General features: G+C 37.6%; 1 protein-coding gene and 1 long non-coding RNA gene across 6 annotated transcripts in view; one reads left to right on the forward strand and one right to left on the reverse strand.

Moving 5' to 3' along the window:
• The window catches only part of LOC139756282 (sentrin-specific protease 1-like), a 44,628-nt gene extending 23,760 nt beyond the window's left edge, over window positions 1–20,868 (forward strand). For 2 of the 5 annotated variants that reach the window (XM_071675517.1, XM_071675516.1), the window contains 10 exons: window positions 3,128–3,277; window positions 5,020–5,169; window positions 8,067–8,161; window positions 10,918–11,038; window positions 11,801–12,032; window positions 13,060–13,182; window positions 14,333–14,470; window positions 15,288–15,425; window positions 17,297–17,383; window positions 19,094–20,868. In XM_071675517.1, the coding sequence (XP_071531618.1) occupies window positions 3,128–3,277; window positions 5,020–5,169; window positions 8,067–8,161; window positions 10,918–11,038; window positions 11,801–12,032; window positions 13,060–13,182; window positions 14,333–14,470; window positions 15,288–15,425; window positions 17,297–17,383; window positions 19,094–19,252 (1,393 nt within the window). In that variant the 3' untranslated portion in view covers window positions 19,253–20,868. The remainder of the gene's footprint in view (window positions 1–3,127; window positions 3,278–5,019; window positions 5,170–8,066; window positions 8,162–10,917; window positions 11,039–11,800; window positions 12,033–13,059; window positions 13,183–14,332; window positions 14,471–15,287; window positions 15,426–17,296; window positions 17,384–19,093) is intronic. The other 3 variants (XM_071675519.1, XM_071675518.1, XM_071675520.1) reach the window with 3 other exon arrangements.
• On the reverse strand, window positions 17,216–26,300 carry LOC139756283 (uncharacterized). Its single transcript, XR_011714306.1, has 2 exons — window positions 26,162–26,300; window positions 17,216–17,443 (listed from the first exon to the last, which is right to left on the reverse strand). It is a non-coding gene; the product is annotated as an uncharacterized lncRNA (long non-coding RNA).
• Between the last annotated feature and the right edge of the window lie 362 nt (window positions 26,301–26,662).

Below are 26,662 nucleotides of genomic sequence, written 5' to 3' on the forward strand. Positions count from 1 at the left end.
GTATAGCAATAAGTAAAGGAAGATTTAAACTCTTGCCATAGCAATGAAGACTGGGAAACGTGATGTCACACATAACATTTCTGAAAGTTTGATAGAAAAAATACATTAGAACAACTGATCAACAACAGCTATATAAATGAAGACCACTATCAATCTATGCTGTGGCGAAATAGCCAACTCAGCTGCTTGCTAACTGCAACATAAAGGAAACTTTTATGTAAAGAAGGAGAATGGTTACTGTTTTTCTTGAATTAGCCAAGGCATTTGACAAATTACAGAAAATAGAAAAGCAAGATGTAAAAGGTATACTAATGAGTTGGACCAGAGTTTCTTACAGATGAAAAATTCAGAGTAGCAGCTAGTGGAAGTGTTGGATGAGGAAGATGTTTTATCAGCTGAGCATCAGTGAATGGTATTAGCCTCTATACTTATGATAATGATATCTTACAGACATAGAATTAAGAGAAATATATAATGATGTTTTGCAGTTGAAATGATAAACACAGATGACAAAAAATGCAGGAAGACCTAGATATGTAAAATGGGCCAAAGAGAACATAAGGAAGATCAATGAAGAGATATTTAGACCACTAATGAAATGATTACACCATACAAGGGGCCTACAGGAAAAAAAGTTAATGAGACAGTTAAAACATAAGTGTAACCAAAATTTTAAAGCAAGTATTTGGAGACCTTATTGAAAAAAATTGGAATGGTGAGTTAGGTAATGAGTGGAGGGATGATGAGAATTTTCTCCATTAGTTAGAATATTATTGAGAAAATGTTCAGCAGTGAAAAAAAGGGCAAATGAGAGTTGGGGTGAGAGAGTATCATTAAATTTTAGGGAGAATAAAAAGATGTTCTGGAAGGAGGTAAATAAAGTGCGTAAGACAAGGGAGCAAATGGGGACTTCAGTGAAGGGCGCAAATGGGGAGGTGATAACAAGTCGTGGTGATGTGAGAAGGAGATGGAGTGAGTATTTTGAAGGTTTGTTGAATGTGTTTGATGATAGAGTGGCAGATATAGGGTGTTTTGGTCGAGGTGGTGTGCAAAGTGAGAGGGTTAGGGAAAATGATTTGGTAAACAGAGAAGAGGTAGTAAAAGCTTTGCGGAAAGATGAAAGCCGGCAAGGCAGCAGGTTTGGATGGTATTGCAGTGGAATTTATAAAAAAAGGGGGTGACTGTATTGTTGACTGGTTGGTGAGGTTATTTAGTGTATGTATGACTCATGGTGAGGTGCCTGAGGATTGGCGGAATGCGTGCATAGTGCCATTGTACAAAGGCAAAGGGGATAAGAGTGAGTGCTCAAATTACAGAGGTATAAGTTTGTTGAGTATTCCTGGGAAATTATATGGGAGGGTATAGATTGAGAGGGTGAAGGCATGTACAGAGCATCAGATTGGGGAAGAGCAGTGTGGTTTCAGAAGTGGTAGAGGATGTGTGGATCAGGTGTTTGCTTTGAAGAATGTATGTGAGAAATACTTAGAAAAGCAAATGGATTTGTATGTAGCATTTATGGATCTGGAGAAGGCATATGACAGAGTTGTTAGAGATGCTTTGTGGAAGGTATTAAGAATATATGGTGTGGGAGGCAAGTTGTTAGAAGCAGTGAAAAGTTTTTATCGAGGATGTAAGGCATGTGTACGTGTAGGAAGAGAGGAAAGTGATTGGTTCTCAGTGAATGTAGGTTTGCGGCAGGGGTGTGTGATGTCTCCATGGTTGTTTAATTTGTTTATGGATGGGGTTGTGAGGGAGGTGAATGCAAGAGTTTTGGAAAGAGGGGCAAGTATGAAGTCTGTTGTGGATGAGAGAGCTTGGGAAGTGAGTCAGTTGTTGTTCGCTGATGATACAGAGCTGGTGGCTGATTCATGTGAGAAACTGCAGAAGCTGGTGACTGAGTTTGGTAAAGTGTGTGAAAGAAGAAAGTTAAGAGTAAATGTGAATAAGAGCAAGGTTATTAGGTACAGTAGGGTTGAGGGTCAAGTCAATTGGGAGGTAAGTTTGAATGGAGAAAAACTGGAGGAAGTGAAGTGTTTTAGATATCTGGGAGTGGACCTGGCAGCGGATGGAACCATGGAAGCGGAAGTGGATCCTAGGGTGGGGGAGGGGGCGAAAATTCTGGGAGCATTGAAGAATGTGTGGAAGTCGAGAACATTATCTCAGAAAGCAAAAATGGGTATGTTTGAAGGAATAGTGGTTCCAACAATGTTGTATGGTTGCGAGGCATGGGCTATGGATAGAGTTGTGCGCAGGAGGATGGATGTGCTGGAAATGAGATGTTTGAGGACAATGTGTGGTGTGAGGTGGTTTGATCGAGTAAGTAACGTAAGGGTAAGAGAGATGTGTGGAAATAAAAAGAGCGTGGTTGAGAGAGCAGAAGAGGGTGTTTTGAAATGGTTTTGGCACATGGAGAGAATGAGTGAGGAAAGATTGACCAAGAGGATATATGTGTCGGAGGTGGAGGGAACGAGGAGAAGAGGGAGACCAAATTGGAGGTGGAAAGATGGAGTGAAAAAGATTTTGTGTGATCGGGGCCTGAACATGCAGGAGGGTGAAAGGAGGGCAAGGAATAGAGTGAATTGGAGCGATGTGGTGTACCGGGGTTGACGTGCTGTCAGTGGATTGAATCAGGGCATGTGAAGCGTCTGGGGTAAACCATGGAAAGCTGTGTAGGTATGTATATTTGCGTGTGTGGATGTATGTATATACATGTGTATGGGGGTGGGTTGGGCCATTTCTTTCGTCTGTTTCCTTGCGCTACCTGGCAAACGCGGGAGACAGCGACAAAAAAAAAAAATATATATATATATATATATAAGAAACATACTTGAATAAGGGCCACAAACCGGCAGTGGTGACTTGAATACAAAAGGGGAAAAATCTCCAAAATATTAGAAAGGTTGCAAGCCTTAGAAAACAAGACAAGTACTTACATCCTCAAGATAATGTTTCCTAGATTGTTGATTGGAGTAGAATAAGTTATTGTCATTATGATTTTCTGTAATGTTTGATTTCAGACCCTACTGTGCCTTGAGCTTTTTTAGTCTGAAAATGTATTAGATATTTCAGATGAAATAGCAGATTATTAAGATGTACATACCACATAAAAATTGTTCTTCTCTTCCAGTTGTAGTACCACTTCCATAAGTCCCCTAGCAATGGTCACAAAAACTCGCCTTAACTCAATATGGACCAGTGAGAAGCGACAGCAACTTGAAGGCTATCTGAATAAAATAACATCCTCAAGTGAACCTATAGCAGATGCCACAGCCTCAGGGTAGAGTATATAACTGTCTTAAGGTTTATATTCTTAAGCTAAGGAAACTTTCCCACACCATCCTGGAGATTCATATATTCTTTTTTTTTTTCTTTTTTTTTTCATCCTGTTCGCCATTTCCCGCGTTAGCGAGGTAGCGTTAAGAACAGAGGACTGGGCCTTAGAGGGATTATCCTCTCCTGGCCCCCTTCTCTGTTCCTTCTTTTTTGGGAAAAAAAAAAACGAGAGGGAAGGATATATATAAAAAAAGGAATAGAGTGAATTGGAGCGATGTGGTATACCGGGGTTGACGTGCTGTCATTGGATTGAATCAAGGCATGTGAAGCGTCTGGGGTAAACCATGGAAAGCTGTGTAGGTATGTATATTTGCGTGTGTGGACGTATGTATATACATGTGTATGGGGGGGGGTTGGGCCATTTCTTTCGTCTGTTTCCTTGCGCTACCTCGCAAACGCGGGAGACAGCGACAAAGTATAATAATAAAATAAAATATATATATCCAACAATGTTGTATGGTTGCGAGGCGTGGGCTATGGATAGAGTTGTGCGCAGGAGGGTGGATGTGCTGGAAATGAGATGTATGAGGACAATATGTGGTGAGGTGGTTTGATCGAGTAAGTAATGTAAGGGTAAGAGAGATGTGTGGAAATTAAAAGAGCGTGGTTGAGAGAGCAGACGAGGGTGTTTTTAAATGGTTTGGGCACATGGGGAGAATGGGTGAGGAAAGATTGACCAAGAGGATATATGTGTCGGAGGTGGAGGGAACGAGGAGAAGTGGGAGACCAAATTGGAGGTGGAAAGATGGAGTGTAAAAGATTTTGTGTGATCGGGGCCTGAACATGCAGGAGGGTGAAAGGAGGGCAAGGAATAGAGTGAATTGGATCGATGTGGTATACCGGGGTTGACGTGCTGTCAGTGGATTGAATCAGGGCATGTGAAGCGTCTGGGGTAAACCATGGAAAGCTGTGTAGGTATGTATATTTGCGTGTGTGGACGTATGTATATATATGTGTATAGGGGTGGGTTGGGCCATTTCTTTCGTCTGTTTCCTTGCGCTACCTCGCAAACGCGGGAGACAGCGACAAAGCAAAAAAAAAAAAAAAAAACTTCAAAATAATATTTGACCTAGACACAAAGGTAAAAGAAAGTGTATTACAATATTTTGCCAATTATGCTACAGTAAGTAGGTTTAGAAGCTCAAGATGACAAAGAATATGCAAGAAGACCAAGATATATAGATGGGCCAAAGGGAACATAAGGGAATTCATTCAAAAAAATTTGGACAACTAACAAAATGTTTACAGCATACAAGGAGCCAAATTAAAGAAAGATATAAACATTGGTGTAACCATAGTTGAAAAGCTAGAATTTAGAGACCATATTGGAAGGAATCATGCTGGTGACTTAAGTAATAAGTTGAGTGGTAATGAGAACTTTTACCATGAGAGGTATTAAAAACAAAGATACAGTTGTTTAGTTCATACATAGGAAGCATCCCAGAATAAAGCCCCAATCTGGCAATGATGCTGGAGGAGAAACATATTTATGATATTCTCAAGAACAAGTTTCTTGGATAATGATTAAAGTAGAGTAAAATGTTGTCATTATGATTTTTCATACTATTGATATTTGATATCAGAGTGCCGTAAACTTTTGTAGTGTGAAATTGTTTTAAGAATTTTACGGTAAAAAGCAGGTTATGGAGATGTATATACCACTTAGAAATTGTTCCTCTTTTACAGTTGTAGTACCATTCCCATAAGTCCCATAGTAATGATCAAAAAATCATGCCTTAACTCCATAAGGACCAGTGAGAAGCAACAGCAGCTTGAAGGCCATTTGAATAGCATGACACCCTCAAGTGAACCTTTAGCAGATGCCACAACCTCAGGGTAGAGTATACAGCTGTCTTTCTTTACGTATATATTCATAAGCTAAGGAAACTGTTTTCCCCACCACCCAAGGAATTCCGTTGAATATGGAAATTCTACCAGTTTTAGCACAAGATGATCCACAGATATATGTGGTTGAGAAATGATGGAAAAGAAAAATAAAAGGGATTGGTTGACTGTGTGGCAGTATATGAAAGGTTGAGAAAGGTTGTTCAGGATGCTAGAGTTGAGAGAATTCTCTGGAGATTCTGACCATTGTGTGGTTCTTGTGGAGGTAAGGATCAGGGAGAAGTGGAGGCATGGTGTAAGAAAGAATGTAGTAGTAATGTGTTGGCATGCAAGATGATGAATCAGAAAGAATGCAAGGAGAAGTATGAAAGGAGGAGGACAGAAAATTTAGAAGTACAGTAAATGTAGATATGCAATCATGTGTGAATAAGGCATTTGAAATGTTTAAAGAGTGACTGTTAAAGGTTTACATATTAGTTTTTATTGGGGAGGATATGTATGTACAGGTTTTTGAAATATGAGGCAGTGGTTATATTTAGTAATGCCTGAGGTTCGGAGGTAGGTTATAATGTGGTTTGTATGAGAAGGGTTTAGTTGTGTTGCACGGAACAGAGCACTTATCACAATAAGGTAAGATTGTATTGGAAGTGTTCTTTCATTCTGCAGGTGTCAAATGTGTGTAGTTGGTAGGCAGCCAGTGATTGTTATAATTGCTTTTTTCTTGGCAGTTTTGCTATAGTTGCTTTTGATAGAGTTGATAACCAGGCAGGCAAAGCATTGAAATTCAATTCCAGTCATATCTACTCCAGCCACTTTGCTGTGTTTCATCTTATGCAAAGCTTACACCATCACTTTTCTTTTCACCGGACCATTTGCCATGATTATTTTACTTCCTCATCCAGAACATCCCCACATCTGCCACCCAAGCAATGAACACATTTAACAACCCTTCATGATACTTATTCCTCATTCTTTCCACCTCATTTTTGCCTATTATCACTTTCCCCATTTTGTTCCCTTCACCAATGTTCCTAGTTGTTCTGTTTTTCTGACATTAACATCCTTCCAAAACCTTTTCATATTGTCCTTTTTTCACCCCTGCCCCTTCCTCTTGACCCCTTACTGCTTTCTCTTGTACACTTCCCAGTTGCTTGCAGTCATACCTTGAAAGCAACCCTCATGCACCCCTCATATCTTTTCCAGCAGCTTAGCTTCTTCATCCCACCACTTGCTACCCATTCTTACCTGTCCTCTTCCCACCTTCTGAATACCACAAACTTCTCTGACACAAATATGCACTGCTTGGATACTGTATTGTTTGCTGTACTGGAATTTTCCTCTCTCCATCTCCATGCATGACATTGGCACCTCATTCCTTTCATTCCATCAAATATTTAAAGCACTCCTTCCATCAGCTGAACACATTTTATAATTTTGATAAAAGGCATCCTCTTGCATTTCTTATTCTTCACTTTTACAACTTTCTCCTTCCCTTTTGTGCTACAATTTCTTATTATCGACATTTTTTTCACACCTTAATTTTGCCAAGATTTCATTATTACTTCCATGTATTTCAGTGCCTTTTTTTACCCTTTCCATTTCACCACACACATAGCTACCTCTCTCTCCTCTTGCTTTTGCCCTTTTGTCATACTTGATAATACTGTCCTCAAAGAGGCACTGCCTACACTTCACATCCTTTTCTCCAATTTCAGCCTTTTTTTTCCCCTTAGACCTTTTTCTGGTGCTCCAGCCTTGTTTCTCTTTCATTCATTCTCTCCAGTGCTATCCCATCTCTATTTTCTTACCCAAGATTTATATACCCCTTTTCCCTTAATCTTCACCTTTGCTATTACCAACATTTTTATCCTGATTCTTTCGTTTGCAGCATAATCGAACAATACCTGTTCCCTCCTCAACCTCATCTTCATGAATGTCTGTAATATATGATGAATTCTACTAGAAGATTAGGTATCTGTCTATCTATATCTCTGATGCCTGTTCCAATTGAAACTCCCTCAAGGGGATGGCCATGGCAATAGAGTCTCCATGACTAAAGACTTCCAGTGCTGCTTCTTAGCCTTTTGTGCCTCACCCTTAACAGGCCACTAGCAGAGGGCAACTGTAGCACAGTGTTTGCAGAGACTCCCACCTAATGTTCATACTGACTACTACTGCCTAATGCTCCTTCCTTCTACCTAATGCTCCTACCTAGATGTTCCTACCTACTAATTTTTCTGTTGCTCCAACCATCTTGCTGAAAGGCAGGGCTAGCGCATAGTGCTCTGCAAAAAAATCTAGCGTTATGAAGAATGAGATTTGTGAGTTCAATTTGGTAAGTGTTATGTATGACAAGGAGAGATTGTATGTTTATGGACTGAATGCCAGTAGTCCACATGTGAGTGAGGTAGAAAGAAAAGACAGCTACCTAGATCAGAGGAGTGCGTCTTTAACAACCACTGAAGTGCTGGTTCACTACACCGCCATCACTAACCCTCCTGATACCCAGGCAAGTAGTACTGGTAATATACCTCCCTGGTCATTGGCTACTTTCAAAGGACATAGATATATTATGACTGTTGTAGAAAATGAACTGTGTTTGGAAAGAATCACCTCTTGAATGATTTTCATTATGATAACCCTTTATGGATTTTTCCAACAGGTTAGTATTTGTTAAATGAAAGGAAGCAGCTTCTTTTGCTATTGTAAAGTTGCCCACATTTACATTATCCTATATTTCTGTATGGCATCCTCCTTGCATTGTCTGAGGCCTTTGCATGGAGTAATCTCCTCTGAGCTCTTTCTCTTTATCATAGCTGAGGAGTGCATTAAGTTCTTCCTGGTCTTTTATGTACCATTTTCAGTTAGTAATGTTTCTCTTATTTTAGGTTGCAGGAACCTGTACTTCAGAAGAAGTCACATGACCTGGCTGTGGTTGACATGGATAGAACTGAAAGTAGTAACAGCATTCAGAGCATCGAAGGTAAAGATACCAGTTTAGGTTGTACTGGTGATTATCATTATCCTCTTACTGTGTAAAAAATATTTTATGCTACAGGTTTGAATGAGGATGATCTAGTGGAAGAGTTTTAATAATGGATCTTACACCTTGATCCATCTCAGTTTTCATTGAAATTTTAAAGTAGACATCACCTATCTATGCTTATACAGCAAATTCAAATTCAGTGAGGCTGAATCATCATCTTTGACAAAATGTAGTACAGACTCAGCAAATAACTTTTCACTTCAAAGGAGTCTACCTAATCCCTACTACTGGAAGTGGTGCAAACAGTTATTAAAAAGAATATGAATATATCAGTTTTTTTATACTTGTTTTGCCGTTTCTTGCATTAGCAGGTTATAGCTAGGAAGTTACAATGAAATGGTCTCATTCCCTTGCATCCATTCTCTAGATGTCATGATTTATTCACAGAAACTACACCCACTTATGCTCAGCCAGGCCCATAGACCTTTCTGTGGTTTTCCTCAGTTACTTCATAGGCCCTGGTTCAAAAGGAAAACTCTTAGGTGTGAATTTGCTGAGAGCAACAGGTGTTGGGATGTGTAATCATTACTTGGTGGGGTCATGGTTGAAGATTTAAAGAAGCTTTCAGAAAAAAAAGGAACTGATTTAGGTGAGAACAGGTTGGTTAAAGTAAGTGAGCTTGGAAAAGAGGGTTGTGTGAAGAGATAACAGAAGAGATTGAGTGTAGAATGGCAAAAGATGAGAGTAATTGAAACTTAGAGTGGGTAAGGCATGAAAGGTGTTTAGGGATGCATTGCTAATGTATGAGGGAAAATGTGTGTCATGTGGAAGCTGGGAGGTGGGCATGTGAGAAAGGGTGATGAGAGGTGAGATGATGAAGTTAAGCTGTTAGTGAAAGAAAAAAGAGAGGTGTATGGACATGACTTACAGGGAAGGAGTTTGAGTGATTGGAAGATGTACAACAGAAAGTGGGAGGGGTTCAGGAGGAAGATGCAGGGGCTAAAAAGACAAAAGAGAGCTGGGTTGAGAGAGCACCAACAAACATTAAGGGAATTAGAAAATGATTGGAAGGAGGTTATTAGTGTGAGAAAATAAAGAGAACATATGGGAACATCTTTGAAAGAGACAAGTAGGGAAGTGTTAACAAGCAGGGATGAGGTGAAGAGGAGATGAAATAAGTACTTTGAAGGATTGTTGAATATGTTTGGTTATATGATGGCAGATATAGGGTGTTTAGGTCAGGGAGGTTTATGAAGTCAGAATTATCTTAAGTGGTTTCGAGAAGAGGAGAGGTGATAACAGCTTTTCATAAGATGAATCATGGTAAGGTGGATGGTATTCATGTTGAAGCTCTTAAGTAATAGGTTGTTTGAGATGTTGATTGGTTAGTTAGGATTTGCAGTGGATGTATGCATTCCCCACCTTTGGAAAGAAACTGTTTCACAGATTAGGAAAGAGACCATTTCTCCTGGGCCTTATCATTCCCCATCTTTGTGTATTAACCCACTTCAGAGGTTTCACATTTATCAAATCATCTCCTACCCCAAGAAGTTAATCGTTGTTTTATGGTATAGAAATGAAGCACATTTCATGTGGACCATATCAACCTCTTTCTGTGGGATTATACTTATGCTCACAGATTATGAATAGATAGTATACCCTATAGACTGCATCAGTGTCAGTCTGTGCTCACACATTATGAATAGAGTATATCTTATCGACTGTATCAGTAATCATTAGGACTGAACCCTATTGTTTTTTGAAAATGAATACAGAACATTTCTTTTTGTCAGTTTCCTTTGAACCCTAACTTCCCTCTATTTATGAGAGAGCTGTTTGATAAAGTTGATTTAGATGCTTTGAGTCGGATATGGAGACTAAGGGGAACTCTGTTGGAAAAGCTTTATTATCCAGTATTTGGCAGACCTAAGCATTGATGGGTACAAGAATATATCAATTGCAGGAGTATTGACACAAGATGATGCTATAGCAAAGCATAAAACAAGCCAGCTAGCCATTAGAAAATGCACATTTACAACTGAAGTTCATTTGCTTTTCACCTTCTCTGATTTAGGTTTTGCTTAAATCTGTCACTTAGGAACACCTTTTTCTGTTTATGATTAGACAAAGACATGAGCAACTGCTCTTTTTGAGCCCTATTTCGTAGACTTGATGAACCAACGTGTATTTTCTCATCAAACCAATGTCCTTTTCAGCTTTCTCCAGTTGTTTACAACTGCCTACTTTCTGATACAGTGACCGTACAATTTGCTTACATTTCACTCCTTAGCTCAGAGTGTCCATTGGTATTGTTGTAAAATTAAATGCTATTATTGCAGGCAGTAGAAAATATATAATGATAAAGTCATCACCTATGAGAAGTGTGAATCACTGTTGATGAGGTTAGAAACTAAAGGCTGGTAGGGAATGCTAGAAACATCAACTCTTAAGTGGTGGTATCAGGAACTACTATAGTGGCACAAAATCACAAGAATATTTTAGGGCAGGCAGTTACATGTAGGGTAGAATCATATGAATATTAGACAGTATGCATTTGTATTGGTAGATATTGGAAATTCCAGGTACACCATCCTTTCAATTTGTTAAAATGTTGAATAATAAAGCTTTTCTAGTACTGATAAGGGTATGGTAGATACTTTGACATATGGATGATGTTTTATGATTATTGGCAATGTTTTATAAATGACTGATGCAATCCTGATTTATCTAACAGCATCATGCATATCCCACAGACTCTGAGGCTGAAAGTGTAATATTTGTTGAAGAGGTTACAAAACCAACATCATCAAGAAACTCATTAGAAGAAAGACTCCTTGAATCTCCTTTCTACAACTCTGAGTGGCTTAAGGACTTGTAAGTACAGGAGAGACACTGTGTTATAGGAACTTTCTTGCTAGCATTACAGACAGCAATAAGAATGGTTTATTTCATCATTATTTACATGGAGAGAATGAGTGAGGAAAGATTGACAAGGAGGATATATGTGTCAGAGGTGGAGGGAATGAAGAGAAGTGGGAGACCAGCTTGGAGGTGGAAGGATGGAGTGAAAAAGATTTTGAGTGATCAGGGCCTGAACATGCAGGAGGGTGAAAGGCGTGCAAGGAATAGAGTGAATTGGAACGATGCGGTATACCAGGGTCGGTGTGCTGTCATTGGATTGAACCAAGGCATGTGAAGCGTCTGGGGTAAACCATGGAAAGTTTTGCATGGCCTGGATGTGGAAAGGGAGCTGTGGTTTTGGTGCATTATACATGACAGCTAAAGACTGAGTGTGAACGAATGTGGCCTTTGTTGTCTTTTCCTAGCGCTACCTCGCACACATGCTGGGCAAGGGGGTTGTCATTTCATGTGTGGCGGGGTGGCGACGGGCATGAATAAGGGCAGACAGTATGAATTATGTACATATGTATATATGTATATGTCTGTGTGTTTATATATATGTATACGTTGAGATGTATAGGTATGTATATGTGCGTGTGTGGATGTGTATGTATATACATGTGTATGTGGGTGGGTTGGGCCATTCTTTCATATGTTTCCTTGTGCTACCTCGCTAACACGAGAGACAGTGACAAAGTATAATAAAAAAATAAAGATATGTCTTTTTAATTCTAGGCGAGAAAAATATGAAGTTCGAGCCAAAACCAATGATACTGAAATTGTAGTTGTAGCTGAAATGCAGAAAAAGTTAGAGGATCTAAGGAAGAATTGCCAGTCATCTTTAGAAGATCGTATCACTCGCAGGATGAAGCATTTGAACCTAACCTTTCCATCAAAGGTTGAGGAAATATTGCCAGAAGAGGAGACAGAAGAAGAGGAATTTGTTGAACTGACTACTGATATGGAGGTAAATTTTAAGAGAACTGATGGAATATTTACAGTATGTACATATAACCATCATAGCAAAATTAACCAAAAGTTTCACTTTTCTTGTTCATTTGAGGTGACCCGTGCAGAACTTGTGTACTTTGTAAGTTTCACATTACTGTTAACTTCAAAGTATTCTTAAACCTGTTTTGCATAAAACTCATGACTTTGGTTCATAAGTTCAAACAAAGCTTTTTTAAAAAAGCAACATGCCATTTTTTTATTTGTAATATAGCACTGAGAGGTGATAGGTTCAAGGATGAGTTCATATGTTGTGGAAGTGGTAGGAGTATCAGTCATGTTGGATGTTGCATGTCAATAATGTTTGCGTTAACTAAAAGTATTTTCTTGGTGTCTAGGAATAAAGTTACCCATGGATAGGAGATACAGTACGAGTTATTGTAACAGACACACTGAAATATGTGGTTGAAGAGTGACTTTAAAAATCAGATTACTATGCAATGTCACAAGATTTCCTTATTACAGCAGTATAATTACAGTACTGAAAGGAATTGTGGCCTCCTGTGCAAGATGTAAGAAATATAAAGTTTTTGAAAGAAATTTAGTATGTACAGAAGAGACTTCACCTCCCTTTGATATTAATGTTTTCTTCAGCCTTGTGGTGTGTCCCATCCTTCAGCCTCTCTTAAGAAATCAAAAAACATTTCTATGGACACAGTGAAGGGGTATGGAATGTGTCAGAACCATTATTTGTTTTAGTAGCTGCTGTCAGTTCTTATTAATTTGCAGCAATTGTCCTTAGTTGTACCTTTCCAGACTCGGAAAATTTCTAGAATCAGAATTTACATTCACATTTGACATACATTTGGGAAATCTAGAATGAGTAATAGAGAGATTTACCATATTTATATTAGGATTATATGAGGAGTGTTGTAGTGTTGTGACACATTGGATTGACTGTAGCGGGGTGTTGTTGCATAAACATTACAGTCCCACCATATTGTTTATATTGCCTGGTTTTGTATTCTTTGACTTATATTTTTCAGGATATAATTGATGATGCCTTAGAAAAAGACCCTGCTAGTGAAGTACTCGTTGACAAGTTCAATATAAAAATCACTCGCCGAGATATTGCCACTTTGGCAGGATTAAACTGGCTGAATGATGAGGTAAGACTACATTTATAATGTCTATCAGGTTATGGTGAATTGTCATTTTAGATGTATATAGAGGTACAACTTTGAAGTTGCAACTTCTTAGAAATATATGTTAATGTGTATGATATGGTGAAAGTTTGTAAAGGCTTTAGAAAAAGAGGAAATGATATGGATGGGAAGATATTGATGAAGATGAGTGAGTTTGGAAAAGAGGCTTGTGTAAAGAGATACCAGGAGAGATTAGATTTGTGTAGAGATACCAGGAGAAATTAGATGAAGAATGGGAAAATGCATGAATATGTGATACTAGGGGAGTGGGAAAAGATTAGGAGATTTATAGGGAAGCAGTTCTTTCATTTCCTGAAGTGTGTGGCACATGGAAGGTGAGAGATGAGAATCTGAGAAAGAGTAATGAGTGAAAGGGAAATGAGAGGTGTATGGGCATTAATTTCAGGGAAGGAAAGAGAAAGTGGCAGGATATCAGGGGAAAGATGGAGGGGTTGAAGGCCAATGAGAGTTGGGAGAGTGAGTATCAGCCAACTTTTGGAAGACTAAGAAAATGTTTTGGAAAGACATTAATAGTAGGAGAAAATTAAGATGACAATGTACTTCAGGGAGAAACAAGAAACTTGCATGGCACAACAGGTATTTTCATAGGATCCCATCTGTTGAACATTCTCTGCTGTCATACATCTCTAAATTTCTGTATGCTGTCCAAATTTAGCACATCTTCATTCATTTAATTCCATTTGTCCACCTCGCTTATACTATAAAAGTACTTCACATACTTTTTACTATGTTTCCTGTTTAATTCTGTGTTAGTCTTTTGTTCTGTCAAAACATCATCAATCTGTTTTAAAAACTTTAAGGTTGTAATTAGATCACCCCTCATTCTTCTCTCTTCCAAAGTAGGCAAATTTAAGGCCCCTCACCTTTCCCAGTAATTTTAGTACCATTTTTGTTCTCATATATGTCTCCTCTATTAGCTCTGTGTGATTCCTTAGGTGCAGTGACCCAACTTGAGAAGTATTTTCAAGTGGTGAACTCTCTGCTACCTTACCTATTAGCTAAATCTCATTTTAGGTACTCATCTGTAGATGTAAATTTCACGGAAATTTTTTTTCATAGCTCTCTAACTTCTTATGAATTATGTTTTATTTAGGTGATCAACTTTTACATGAATTTGCTGATGGAGCGAGGAAAGAATGACAACTACCCAAGTGTTTACGCTTTCAACACCTTTTTCTACCCCAAGTTGGTCAAGAGTGGTTACCAGTCAGTCCAGAGATGGACCAAGAAAGTACGTGAATTTTGGTAACTGACTTTTTCAGTGAGGATGAGTATATGTAAAATCTTAAGGTTGAAATTCAGAACTTTACCTCCTCTTGCTAGATATCTGTTTCAGGCTTACGTGTAAAAAGAAAATCAAGAAATTAATTGATTTTGGACATGTTGCAAACAAAATTTTTTGAAAGAGAGTATTCCTGAAGTTACTGCAACCCATTTTCCACTTTGTTTATTATTCCTAAGAAGGGTGAAATGTTCATTGTGGATGATAAACTTGAATGTTTGAATAGATATAAAGGGTTAAGATTCTCTTAAGAGGTTTTCATATTTTAAAAGTATGCATGCCAGTATATTAGACTTTAATTACCTTCAGCTTGTTTTTGAATTCTTAAAAGTAGTTTTTATATGGAACTTTTGATAACCTAAGACTAGACGAAATGAGGCTTCTTATTATTGTTTAAACCACCCCTTTGATCCATGAATTTTGGACAAGCATAAACTAACTACTGCGAGGCAGAGTAACTTGATTTTGATTTGTTGTCAGGTAGTTGCCAGGTAAAGCAACAGGTTAAATCTCAGTTCACATTGTTTATTGCTATCTGGAGGTGAATCGTAACTTTTCATGATTGTATGCACTGTTATGCTACCTTTTTTGTATGTTTGATATATGACACGTGTATTTGCTGTCATACTATCTTTTTTATATCTTTGACATATGTATAGATCAAAACAATGTTTGAGAAAGACATTGGAGCTTTATTAACCTCTGTTCTAAACTAGGCAGAAATGAATGTTTCCAGTCAAATGATTGAATTTCATATATTCACCAGGTTGATGTGTTCAGCTATGACATCCTGTTTGTTCCTGTCCACTTGGAAATGCACTGGTGTCTGGCCACCATAGACTTCCAGAACAAGTCTGTCAGATACTATGACTCTATGCTTGGAAATAACAACCGATGTTTGGAGGTGAGCCAGTGTTGAGTATCTCAGGGACTAAAGAGTTTTCCTTTTCTGATGTGAAATAATGTTTTCTCCATTTTCTGTCCATACAGATCAATTCTTTCATAGATTATTATCCATATAAACAGGATGGCATTCCTGGTCTTGAAATTTTTTATTTTCTCCTCACATGAAGTGTTTTACTACTTTATGCAATTTTCACCTTCAGGAAAGTCATCAACCTGCTGAACTTCCGGTTTGGTTTACTTCATTCTTTATTGGAATATTCTTGATATCTGTCCATCTAACTTTGCTTCTTATGAGGATTGATCAAGTAAGAATTGATAGGATAAGAGAGAGTCATGGTAATAAGAAGAGTATGGTGTGTTGTACTGGTTTGGACATATGAAGAGAGTGAGTCAGGAGAGGTTGACAATGTGGACATATATGTCAGAAGTGGAAGGGACAAGAAGAGGGAGACTGAATTGGAGACAGAAGGATGGAGTGAATAAGGTTTGGAGTCACTGGGACCTGAACATGTAAGAGGGTGTAATGTTTGCATAGATTATAGTGAATTGGAGGTAGGTAGTAGCTGGTAGACAGCCAGACACCAGGGAAGTATATTACCACTACTACCTGCTTGATGATCAGGAGGGTTAGTGATGGCTGCATAGTGAGCCAGCACTTCAGTGGTCGTCACGTTGCACTTCTCTGACCCAGGTAGCTTTCTTTTCTTTCTGCCTTACCCACACATGGACTTCTGGCATTTTGTTCACAAACATACAGTTGCAGTCTTTCCTTGTCATACATAACTCCTGACAACATTTAATTCACATAGCTCTTTCTTCATAACTCTAGATTTTCTTGCAGAGCACTATGTGCTAGCCCTGCCTTTTGGCACAATGGTAAGATAGTAGTAGCAGTAGGAACATTTAGGCAGAAGCATTGGGTAGAAGTAGTTGGTTGGAAGATTAGGAAGGGGCATAAGGAAGAAGTCAGTAGGAACATTAATAGGAGCCTCAGCAAACACTGTGCTGAAGTTGTGCTCTGCCAGTGGCCTGTTAAGGGTGAGGCACCAAAGGCTAAGAAGCAGCACTGGAGTGCACTAGTTATGAAGACTCCATTGCAGTGGCCACCCACTTGAGGGAGTTCCAGTTGGGAACAAGCATCAGAGATATGAATAGTGAATTGGAGCAATGTGGTATACGAGGGCCAGTGAGGTGTTAATGTACTCTGTATCTTCACCCTTATATAACAGTCAGGCATCACATGCTTTAGCATGTGGTGCCTTTTTCTTCTCACAATTTCTGTGTGAAGCTGAGCCACACAATGGATGACCATTATGATACTGCCTTTCTTCTTGTAGGAATGCTATGTAATTCTTTTCTGTCTTTTTTTATTCCCATTTTGTATAACCTGTCTGTTCTAAAAGTTGTCTAAATGACTCTTGATGAATCAGATTAATCCTGTTTTTTCTTAAATATATTCTGACTTTCATTCAAGATGGCCCTGATTGGGGCATGCTTTTACCAGTGACATGGCCATTTTTTATTTTTTTTTTTTAAGCTGAATGTTATGTTGTACATTTAGCCGAGTGACAAATGTTGAAATTTCCTCTTGTATTCACCGATCAACCAGTTCCACACTATCAGATCGAAAAGACCTAGAAGCACAATGCTTGGAACTTCTGTAGAGAACTTTTACATCCTATTTTGGATGTTATATGATAGGAGCAGTTCCCAATTTTATATGCTAAGAAATATGACTGTTTAAAGAATGTATTTTAAGATATAGAGAAGTGGAAAGAATTTCCAGTGTCTTAAGAATCCAATTTTATTTTTTATTTTTTCCTGTAAGTGATGTTGCTAATAATTTTCTTCAAATTGATGAATTCTCAGGCTCTTCTAGAATACTTACAATCTGAACATCAAGACAAGAAACGTGAAAATTACATCATAAGTGACTGGACTCTGGAAAATGTAAAGGTGAGTTATTTTCTTGGGAATTACAGTAGCCTGTCCATCCACTTGTACACATGCTGTAGTCTGTGGGGAGAAAAAGATCATCTTTAGAATATATTTTACAGCTTTTAGAAAACTAAATGTTTCAGAGGGTAGGAATGGGAAGATCACTGACCCCCAGGATCAAAGAGTTACTTTCATGTTGCAGATGTGCCATATTAGTGAATTCATTTTTATCAACCATAGTACCTTTTATTCTTCTTTTTATTTTTTTCATACATATTTGCCATTTCCTGCATTAGTGAGGTAGCATTAAGAACAGAAGACTGAGCCTTAAAAGGAATATCCTAACTAGGGTCCCTTCTCTGTTCCTTCTTTTGGAAAAGTAAAAATGGGAGGGGAGGGTTTATATAATGTATATAATTCATACTCTTACTTTCTGATCAAAATGATTACGAGTTGTGTCCTCATCATTTCCCTGAGGAATTATTGCCATTTATACTATATTGTCCAGTCCATTTAAAAGAACCAGAGCTTAGTTATGCCATTGCAAAGTGTAATCAAGAACAGCAACATAAATGAAGGCTAAAATAGATATGTATAAGTTTATATTTAGAAAAAAACAATGGATGCTGTTTATCATGACTTTGAAAAAGCCACTGACCACTATACTGTTTTTTGTCATATGTGTTGGCATTCCGTAAATGAAAAAATGCTTGAAAAGTTGATTGTAGGAGATGCTCAGAATTAATGGCTTTTTACATTTTTATTTTTTTATTTAATGTAGTTTAAACGTAGGTGAAATTTGTTCTCTTTTTATTGGTGCCCCTTGTAAGCTCAGAGAGTATCCATGTAACTACAGAAAGAGGCTGTAGGTAAAATTATTGCTTTTCTTTGTAAGGGTCTTCATAAAAGATGGAGCATTATGTCTTTCTTAATGGAATAGCACTTTTTTTTCGTATATCATTACTGAATATATATTGACTGCATCCTACAACTAAATCCCATGTTGAGGGTAGGGTAGGTGTGATAGCGACACTAGTGGTTTATTAGATGTTGGAACTGCTAAGATTTTTGTTTCTGCTATTTTACCTCCTAATGATGAATTTGAATTTTTCATTTTTCGATATTCAAGAGATATCCCCCTTTTAACTCCAAAATATCTGGACACTTTAAGTAAGTAAAAAGTATGTACAGTGTATACTGGCTTGAAAGCCCAAGTTTCACAATATCATACTAGATGTGAGTTAAGGATGTGTGTAAGTGAATTCAGGCCTGAAGCCACCGAACCTTCCCATGTGCATAAGAAGAGGTTAAATGCATTTGATAGAGGTATATGTTTATAACATGGGGGAGCTGTGTCAGGAAATTTTCTCCTCCTCTCCTCCTGTATTAATTTCCAAAAGAAGAAACAAAGGAAGGATCTGAGTGAGGATTTTTCCTTTAAGGCTCAATCACCAGTTCTTGATGCTGCTTCACTCACATGGGAAATAGCATGTATAAAAAAAGAATTTCTTTCATACCTGTTCACTTTATCTGCTTTAGTAATTAAGGTCAGGAACAGACAACTGAGCCTAAGAAGAAATATAGATGGATACCTTGAAAAATAATTCCAAGAGGACATTTAGGATTTGAAAACTCAGAAAGGTATAAAAGAGAAAGCACCACACGTGCGGTGACACAAACTTCTTTTATTCCTGTGTTTAAAAACATACCTTTTGTCTCTTCTTTCAGGATATACCTCAACAGATGAATGGATCTGACTGTGGAATGTTTGCATGCAAATTTGCAGAATATTTGTCACGCCAAGCTTGCATAACATTTAAGCAACAGCACATGCCTTACTTCAGAAGAAGAATGGTGTATGAAATCGTCAGAGCTCGACTATTATAGAAAAAGGCAACTTATTGCTAAGAAAGGAACTGAAGTGGTGAATATTGAAGTGAAAGTTAAGATGTAGAGTTCATGGCTACCAGCATTACGTAAAATGAATACATATGATGATGGTTCAGCTTTAGAAGTGAAGCAAAGATTCATTTTTGTCAAAGGATAATTGCTGCATATAGGATCATTATCATGAAAATTTTCAGGAAATGCTTCATGCCTGTTCATGTATAAATCAATGACAAGAAAAGCCATATAACCAGTTGATTAGTTATAAGATACATTGTTTGTATAATTTATTTATTCTCTTTCCTGGACAAGTTCTGTTGACTGGATCATCTAGCTGGAAAGGAGTGTCTATAGCCATAGGATATGTTGATAAAGAAAGGAAAGTATTTCATATTGTAATGCTAAGGTGTAAAGTAAGATGTCAGTAGTAAATATCTCAGGACCAATATGGCTATCACAACTCTGATTGAAGTGTAACATCTTGATAGTGAAAGATATTCTTTAAACTGGATATATGCCTAAGAAATGTTTTTCTTCTTTCCCAAGGTATCATTTGATTTATCATATATTCAGAACAGGGTGGCAAAGCATACACTTCTGCTGCAACCAGATCAACCCTTTCAGGTTTTTGATAACCAAACAGCAGGGCTGAAAATATTCACTGCGTTATGGTTTGCCTGTTACAACAGCAGGGCTGAAAAACTTTTCTGCATTCTAGTTTGGCTGTCGCATAATGTAAAGGAAACATCCTTTTGTGTGCAATAACATGAATGCTTCAAAACTGTATCATGGCAAGTATATGTATGGATGAAAGATGGGAGCATCATAAGAAAATAAATGAAATATAAACTGTAAACTCTTATGGAATCCAAAATTGGCCATCTTAGGATTAAATGGAATTTGAGAATGTTTTGCCAATTGCTGCGTGATAATGCAGAGACTGTAAATATTGCCAAAGAGAATTGCCATTCATAGGACGTAGGATAATCCTTACGTATCCCCATCTCATTCATTTCATGGGCAGTCAAGACTTATTGGTCTAGTACCTGTGAAATGTTTACAAAAGTAGCAGTTATAAATGTACTATTTAAGTGTAAAAAGTTTTTGTAGTTTCCCAAATATCTAAAACAGTCGTTAGTTGTGGATTGGGAATCCTGTCTTGTAATAATTATTTGATAAGAAGGATTATTCCCCATTTTACTGATGAGATATCAGTATTATGTTTCATCTCATTGCAGTGTCATTACTAGACAATCGATTTGCTAATGTCTGTTTTATACAATGAAGATCTTATTGCATCTATTGTGTATAGAGGTTTAAAATTAATGTAGCAGTATTTTGGTACAGGGCAATAATATAATGTTGATCAGTAGAAAAAACTGTTACGTGGAACAGAGGAGTGTATCTTAACAACCAACGAAGTCCTGGCTCATTAAGCAGTCCGTTAATAACCTTCCCGATATGCAAGCGGGTAGTACTCGTAATATACCATCTCCTACCTACTACATCAGACATGTATAACAAATTTATGCAAAAACCAAATTGTTTTCCAAGGTACTTTTTGTTGTGTAAATTATTTTGTTTTAATTGGCTGTATTAAACTTGCAGTTATTTGAGCTGAAATTGTGTTGATGGCCCCATTTTTGTGCTGATGATGAAACACTGATTATCTTTACATCCACTTCACCATCCACTCTCACACATATTCATACTTCCTCATAATCTCCTCTTACATGACAATTCTCTCACAGACATTCATACTCCTTTATAACCTCCTCTTACATGCTAATTAAGATTGTGTTGTCATTAATCATTAGTTATAAAGCACATAGAAGCATAAGAAATACCACTGCATTAAATTAATAGACCAGTTGCTGTGCACAAAGCATATGGTTCCTCTACATAATATTTTCTGAAATATAGAGAAATAACATTGCTTTTTTGACTTCAGGAAATTGGTGATCAAAACGTAAAAAGTCAAGAAAGAAGTTTTCAACTTTGTCAAATTTTATTGGCATATACCCAGTACCAAGATTTTTTTTACATATAGTGTACACATTGTTCATTTGAAAATGGGAATACCTTTGGCTTGGCTGTCTGGTTGCCTACATTTTACATCTGACTGTACTGTGTTCCTGGTGGAAACCTCGGGATCGTTATATTCAGCATCAAATACTAATTGGTATCATGTGATACTGTCCTCCCACAGTTCTTCTCAGGTTAAGGTTTAAGGATCAGTTTTAAAAACATTGTAGGTGTTCACCATATGCAAATACTAAATACCATTCTTTGACTTGCAATTGTTCCAATAGGAATTTTCTTATGGTAAAAATTATCCATATTTGTCATCGTGAAAATTTATCCATATTTGTCACATTATGCTAATATTACCCTCCTTTCTATCTGTCTATATCTCTGATGCCTGTTCCAGTTGGAACTCCCTCAAAGGAGGGACCATGGCAACAGAGTCTCCATAACTAAAGAACTCCAGTGCTGCTCCTTAGTCTTTAGTGCCTCACCCTTAATAGGCTACTGGCAGAGGGCAAGTCTAGTGCAGTGTTTTGCAGAGGCTTCTGTCTAATGTTCCTAATGACTACTGTCTAATGCTCCCACTGACTACTTCTACCTAATGTTTCTACCTAATAATCCTGCCTAAATGTTCCTACCTACTACTTCTATCTACTGCTCCTACCATTTTGCCTAAAGGCAGGGCTAGTGCATAGTGCTCATTGCAGGAAAATCTAGAGTTACGAAGAATGAGCTGCATGAGTTAAGTGCTGTCAAGTGTTACATATGACACGGAGAGATTGTATGTTTGTGGACGGAATGCCAGTGGTCCACATGTTAGCGAGGCAGAAAGAAAAGATAGCTACCTGGGTTAGAGGAGTGCAAACTGACAACCACTAAAGTGCTAGCTTACTTAGCAGATGTCACTGTTCTTTTCTACACACATTATGGAATTAAAGTTCCAGTCAAATCATCCCTATGTAAACTTAAACACAGCATCAAAAGGCAAGCTTTGCATGCCATGTCTCAAATTGTATTATTTACAGCAGATACATGCAGAACACTGAACATCAATTTACCAATACAGTGAAGGACCCGTTACAGTCCTCTCTTGGCCTTTTAAGGGTTATTTTGTTGTAATTAGTCATCGCTGAAAAACTATTAGCATTACTGAAACATGTTCTTAAGAATGTTATATGTTGATTTGGCAGTACTCTACCTGAAGTACTTATAAGATCAGAACTAGAATATTTAAATAGGTTAAATAAGAAAATGAGTCTTTACTAAGCAGTTACTATATACAACAGGAAAAAGAAGCACAGAAGGAAAAAACAAAAGCCATGTGGAAATTCAGAAAGACTGTATAATAAAGGAATGATATCTACAGGTTCTTGAAAGGAGAAAAATCACATTCTGCAGTTCCCCAGTAAATGTTCTGCAAAGTGAATGTGCTAGAGTTGCCTTCTGCCAGTGTTAAGGGTGAGGCACTAAAGGCTCTAAGAAGTGGCACTGGAGTTCCCCATTTACTGAGATTGTTTTGCTGTGGTCATCCCCTTGAAGGTGTTCCTGTAGGGAATGTCCATTAGAGGTATAGACTGATAGACTATGAATGCACCTTTTAAAGCATGATACTATCATTGAGAGAAAGGACAAAGCTGCCTTCAATTATATTGTAATCTACCTATAAAAACTCTGCCATTTTTCTTATACCTTTTAATTTCAGGACACAATAGTTTAATAGAAAGTTAAAGAAAACAACTGAATTACAGCATCCAGTGTGATGACTTTTTTTTTTTCTTTTTACGGAAAAGAAATGTGATGGGATATCTGGTAAAATGTCTAGTGACTGGCATTAAGAAAAGATTTTACAAGAGCAAGCCCTGTGTATTGAGGAATAGGCCCAAAAGGATGTAGAGAAGTACATTATTAATATCTTGTAGACATCTCGTGACTGTAATCCAAATCACCACAGTAGTTTAACGAAATAGATTTTTTGAGGGGGGGGGGGAATCATATAATGGTTCAAGTGTTTAAAGATCTTCCAAGCGATGCATTTTAGTCTGTTCGATTGGGATCAACATCCCCCCCCATTAGAGAATTTTATATTTGTACCTGGTTCTTTTGGCCTTTTTTTGTATGGTAATTAAGTAAACCCATCTTGGACAGGATGTCTTGCTGTTCAACATGGGCTTTTGCTTATTCTCTTTACTGCTGTTTTGTAAGTACACTAACTCTTGTTACAAAAAGCATTTGACCTATGATTTGGTAAATAAGTACATCCCACTTTAGATGTGCAGAAAGATTTGATGTGAGGGAAGATATCACCCATATACAAGTTACAAACATGGAAGAGGTAACAGGTACTGCTACCTTCAGTTTCTGACCATAAAAACAAAGCCCTAGTTTTCTTCAGCTAATCAACAATATACTTTTTATGATAGTAATTTGATACTTGCAATAATTCACACTTTTCATTGTTAAACTGCTCTGTTACAATGTAACATATGCCAATATTCAAGAACAATTGCAGTTGTTGATCTCAAATGTGTTTGGAACAGATCACTGCAATCTAAATGCCATAGGAAAAGGTATAAGCTTATCTTAGCTTTTAAAGGGTAATGTTCAGGTAGCTATGCTGATCTTTGTATAAAAAAAATAAATAACTTTTCCACTAAATAACAAATGGATATTTTTCTATGGTAAATGCTCGAAAGGTTTAGATGTCTTTCATGCATCACTTCAGAATGTAAATGATAATGGCTTCTCTAGGGGTCAGACTTTGAATGTGTACTATCTAACTTACAAAAACATAAAGGCTTATGTATGAAATTAGTGTTTAGAATATTCCTTTTCAACATAAGTTTTTTAAGGTTTGAAGAAAACGTGAAATTATTGGAATATAGCTACAGTATACTATTATTGCTTTAACATATCCAGCATCCCCCTCCCCCCACCGGCCTTACAACCAAGATGTCACGACCCATAAATGTGTAAAATCTCTTCTAATTTGTGACATTACTTTCAAAAATAAATCACAAATTTTAACATGCATTTGTAGGTGATTATACTATTACACTAAACTTCAGGAGAGAGAGAAAGGGTCATGATGATATATTCATGCGTGGTGGAGAATAGTAGGTTCTTCATGATGGATCTTGGCCAGCCTTCAGGCCAGTGTTCATAAATATGCACACACTATTCTCATAGAGAATGGGAAAACATCTCTATGTCAATTAACCCATCACGAAAATTATTTATGAATAAATAGATCTTTTATGATTTTTCAAAGGCCATTACAGTTTTCATAATCTTCATCTACAGAAGTGTTTTGAGAGTCAAGAGTATCACTACTGGTTTGTCAGTAATGAGGTATACAACTAGGCATCATTGTGGTAAATCTCAATCTTTACTGTGTTGTTAGTGAGCACCAGCTTAATACATTTCCTGGAACTTTTGGAGTGTTTGAGTAGGAAAATTTAATTGCTTCAAGTTTTTTTCTGTGTGAATATGTTAGATATATTGATTTTGTCTGTACAGATGTATACTAAAGAGATTCTCCAACAGACTCTAGTATCATAGTCCCAGAACAAGGCACTTTAAATGCCCGAAGCTAATGTCTTTAGTTTCTTTGTGTACATGATTCACTGTCAAAGGGTAAAATAAATATTTTGCTGCAAAACCCATTATCATAGTACTTTTAATACTTCTTTGGTTGCTGCCTTCTAGGAAGATTTTGGGTATTTTATGAATATGTACATGTGAAAGTATATGTATGTATGTTTATATATGTTTCTGTGGGTGGATGTGGCCTTTCTTTTGTCTTTTTCCTTGCGTTACCTAGTTAACGTGGGAAACGGCGATCAAGTATGAAATTAAAAAATGGAGGAAAAAATCTTTTCTTTTTTATGTACATATTCGCCATTTCTCGCGTTAGCGAGGTAGCTTCAAGAAGAGATGACAGCTTCAGAGAGGAAAAATCCTCATTTAGTCTGTGTCTTAGGTCCGTAGTGAAACAGGAGGGGAATTTTCTGTTGAGAGAAAATAGTAGTAAGTGCATATGGTAGTTTAGTAATAAGTTGTGGTGGACATTGTACTATACTGTAGCGGTATATCGGTCATGGTATTGCTTTAGTAGGCTATGGGCTGATGTAGTGGTATTTCATTCAGTAGTAGTTCATTAAAGGCATAGGAAGTCTTTGGTTGTGTACCGGTGGCGCCGTGTTAGGTTTACATTGCGTTGTGTTTTGTGAACGCACTGCAGCAAGACGAATAATTATAAATATATTGATTTACTACTATTGCTGTAGATTTGGACTGGTAGGGTGTCCGACATGGGGCTACACTGCCTCGATTTGACGCAATTATGACGTCATGGGGTCGTGTTTACTTGCATCCTGATCGAACATGAGGTAAATCATATCCCCGCTTTATTGACTTTATCCTCACACGTTACTGCACGAACTCTTCTCAAGCTCTAAAAGCTTCTTCATCAGCTCTTTTAACATGTGCACCTCACTTCTAGTGATGTGCTGGTTGTAATCTTATTATAGATTAGGCATGAAACGTAAAAAACGAAGACAGGGAAGAAAGTAAATGGCTTTTATTCAAGTACACAAATTTTGAGAAAGCTAATTATACGAATTGTAAGTCACCCTGACTTGGTTTTTTGAGAACGTGTGAGTGTAATGACAGATTTATACAATAACGGGGTCATATCACGAATTTCGTGACCTTATGTTAAAGATTTTGCCATTAGGGCATTGATAGCGTGTACACTTATCGTAGATTTCAGTTAAGTATAGAATCGTGAGAGATACATGACGTCCTGTGTGATAAGTTAACATGGACGGACTGAATGCCAGCAACCCACATGAATGCGAGGCAGAAAGAACAGAGACCTACCTGAGCTAGGAAGCTGAACTTGACAGTTACTGTAGTGCTCAGTGCTGGCCCTGCGACGCAGTCACCCTTTCCAATAACCAGGCCGCTGCCAAAGTGTGCGTTGGGAACAAAATGTATTTTTAGCTTCTCTTGTTTCCGATAGGAACTTTGTTAAATGAATTTGAGATCACGAAATCCATTCAGACTAAACCCATCCGAATTTTCTTCATATGAGGTCTCCTAATACCGTAGCCTACGTCAGGTGCCCAGCTATCGATCGACCCTAATAGGAAGGATGACTAACTGGGTTGGCCGAGCCGGCTAATCCCGTGCGAGTCGTGAGTCGCAACCTTAATGACCACCGCTGTGGCTAGTGTGCCCCTGTGTGTTTGTGTGTGTGTGTGTGTGTATATATATATATATATATATATATATATATATATATAGTTTGTCCAGCACAATTCTACATAGAATGTGTCCTAATCTATCATGCATATGCTGCCACTGATAGCACACATCCCG

Source organism: Panulirus ornatus, chromosome 21, assembly GCF_036320965.1.
Source record: "Panulirus ornatus isolate Po-2019 chromosome 21, ASM3632096v1, whole genome shotgun sequence".
NCBI classification, from domain to species: domain Eukaryota; kingdom Metazoa; phylum Arthropoda; class Malacostraca; order Decapoda; family Palinuridae; genus Panulirus; species Panulirus ornatus.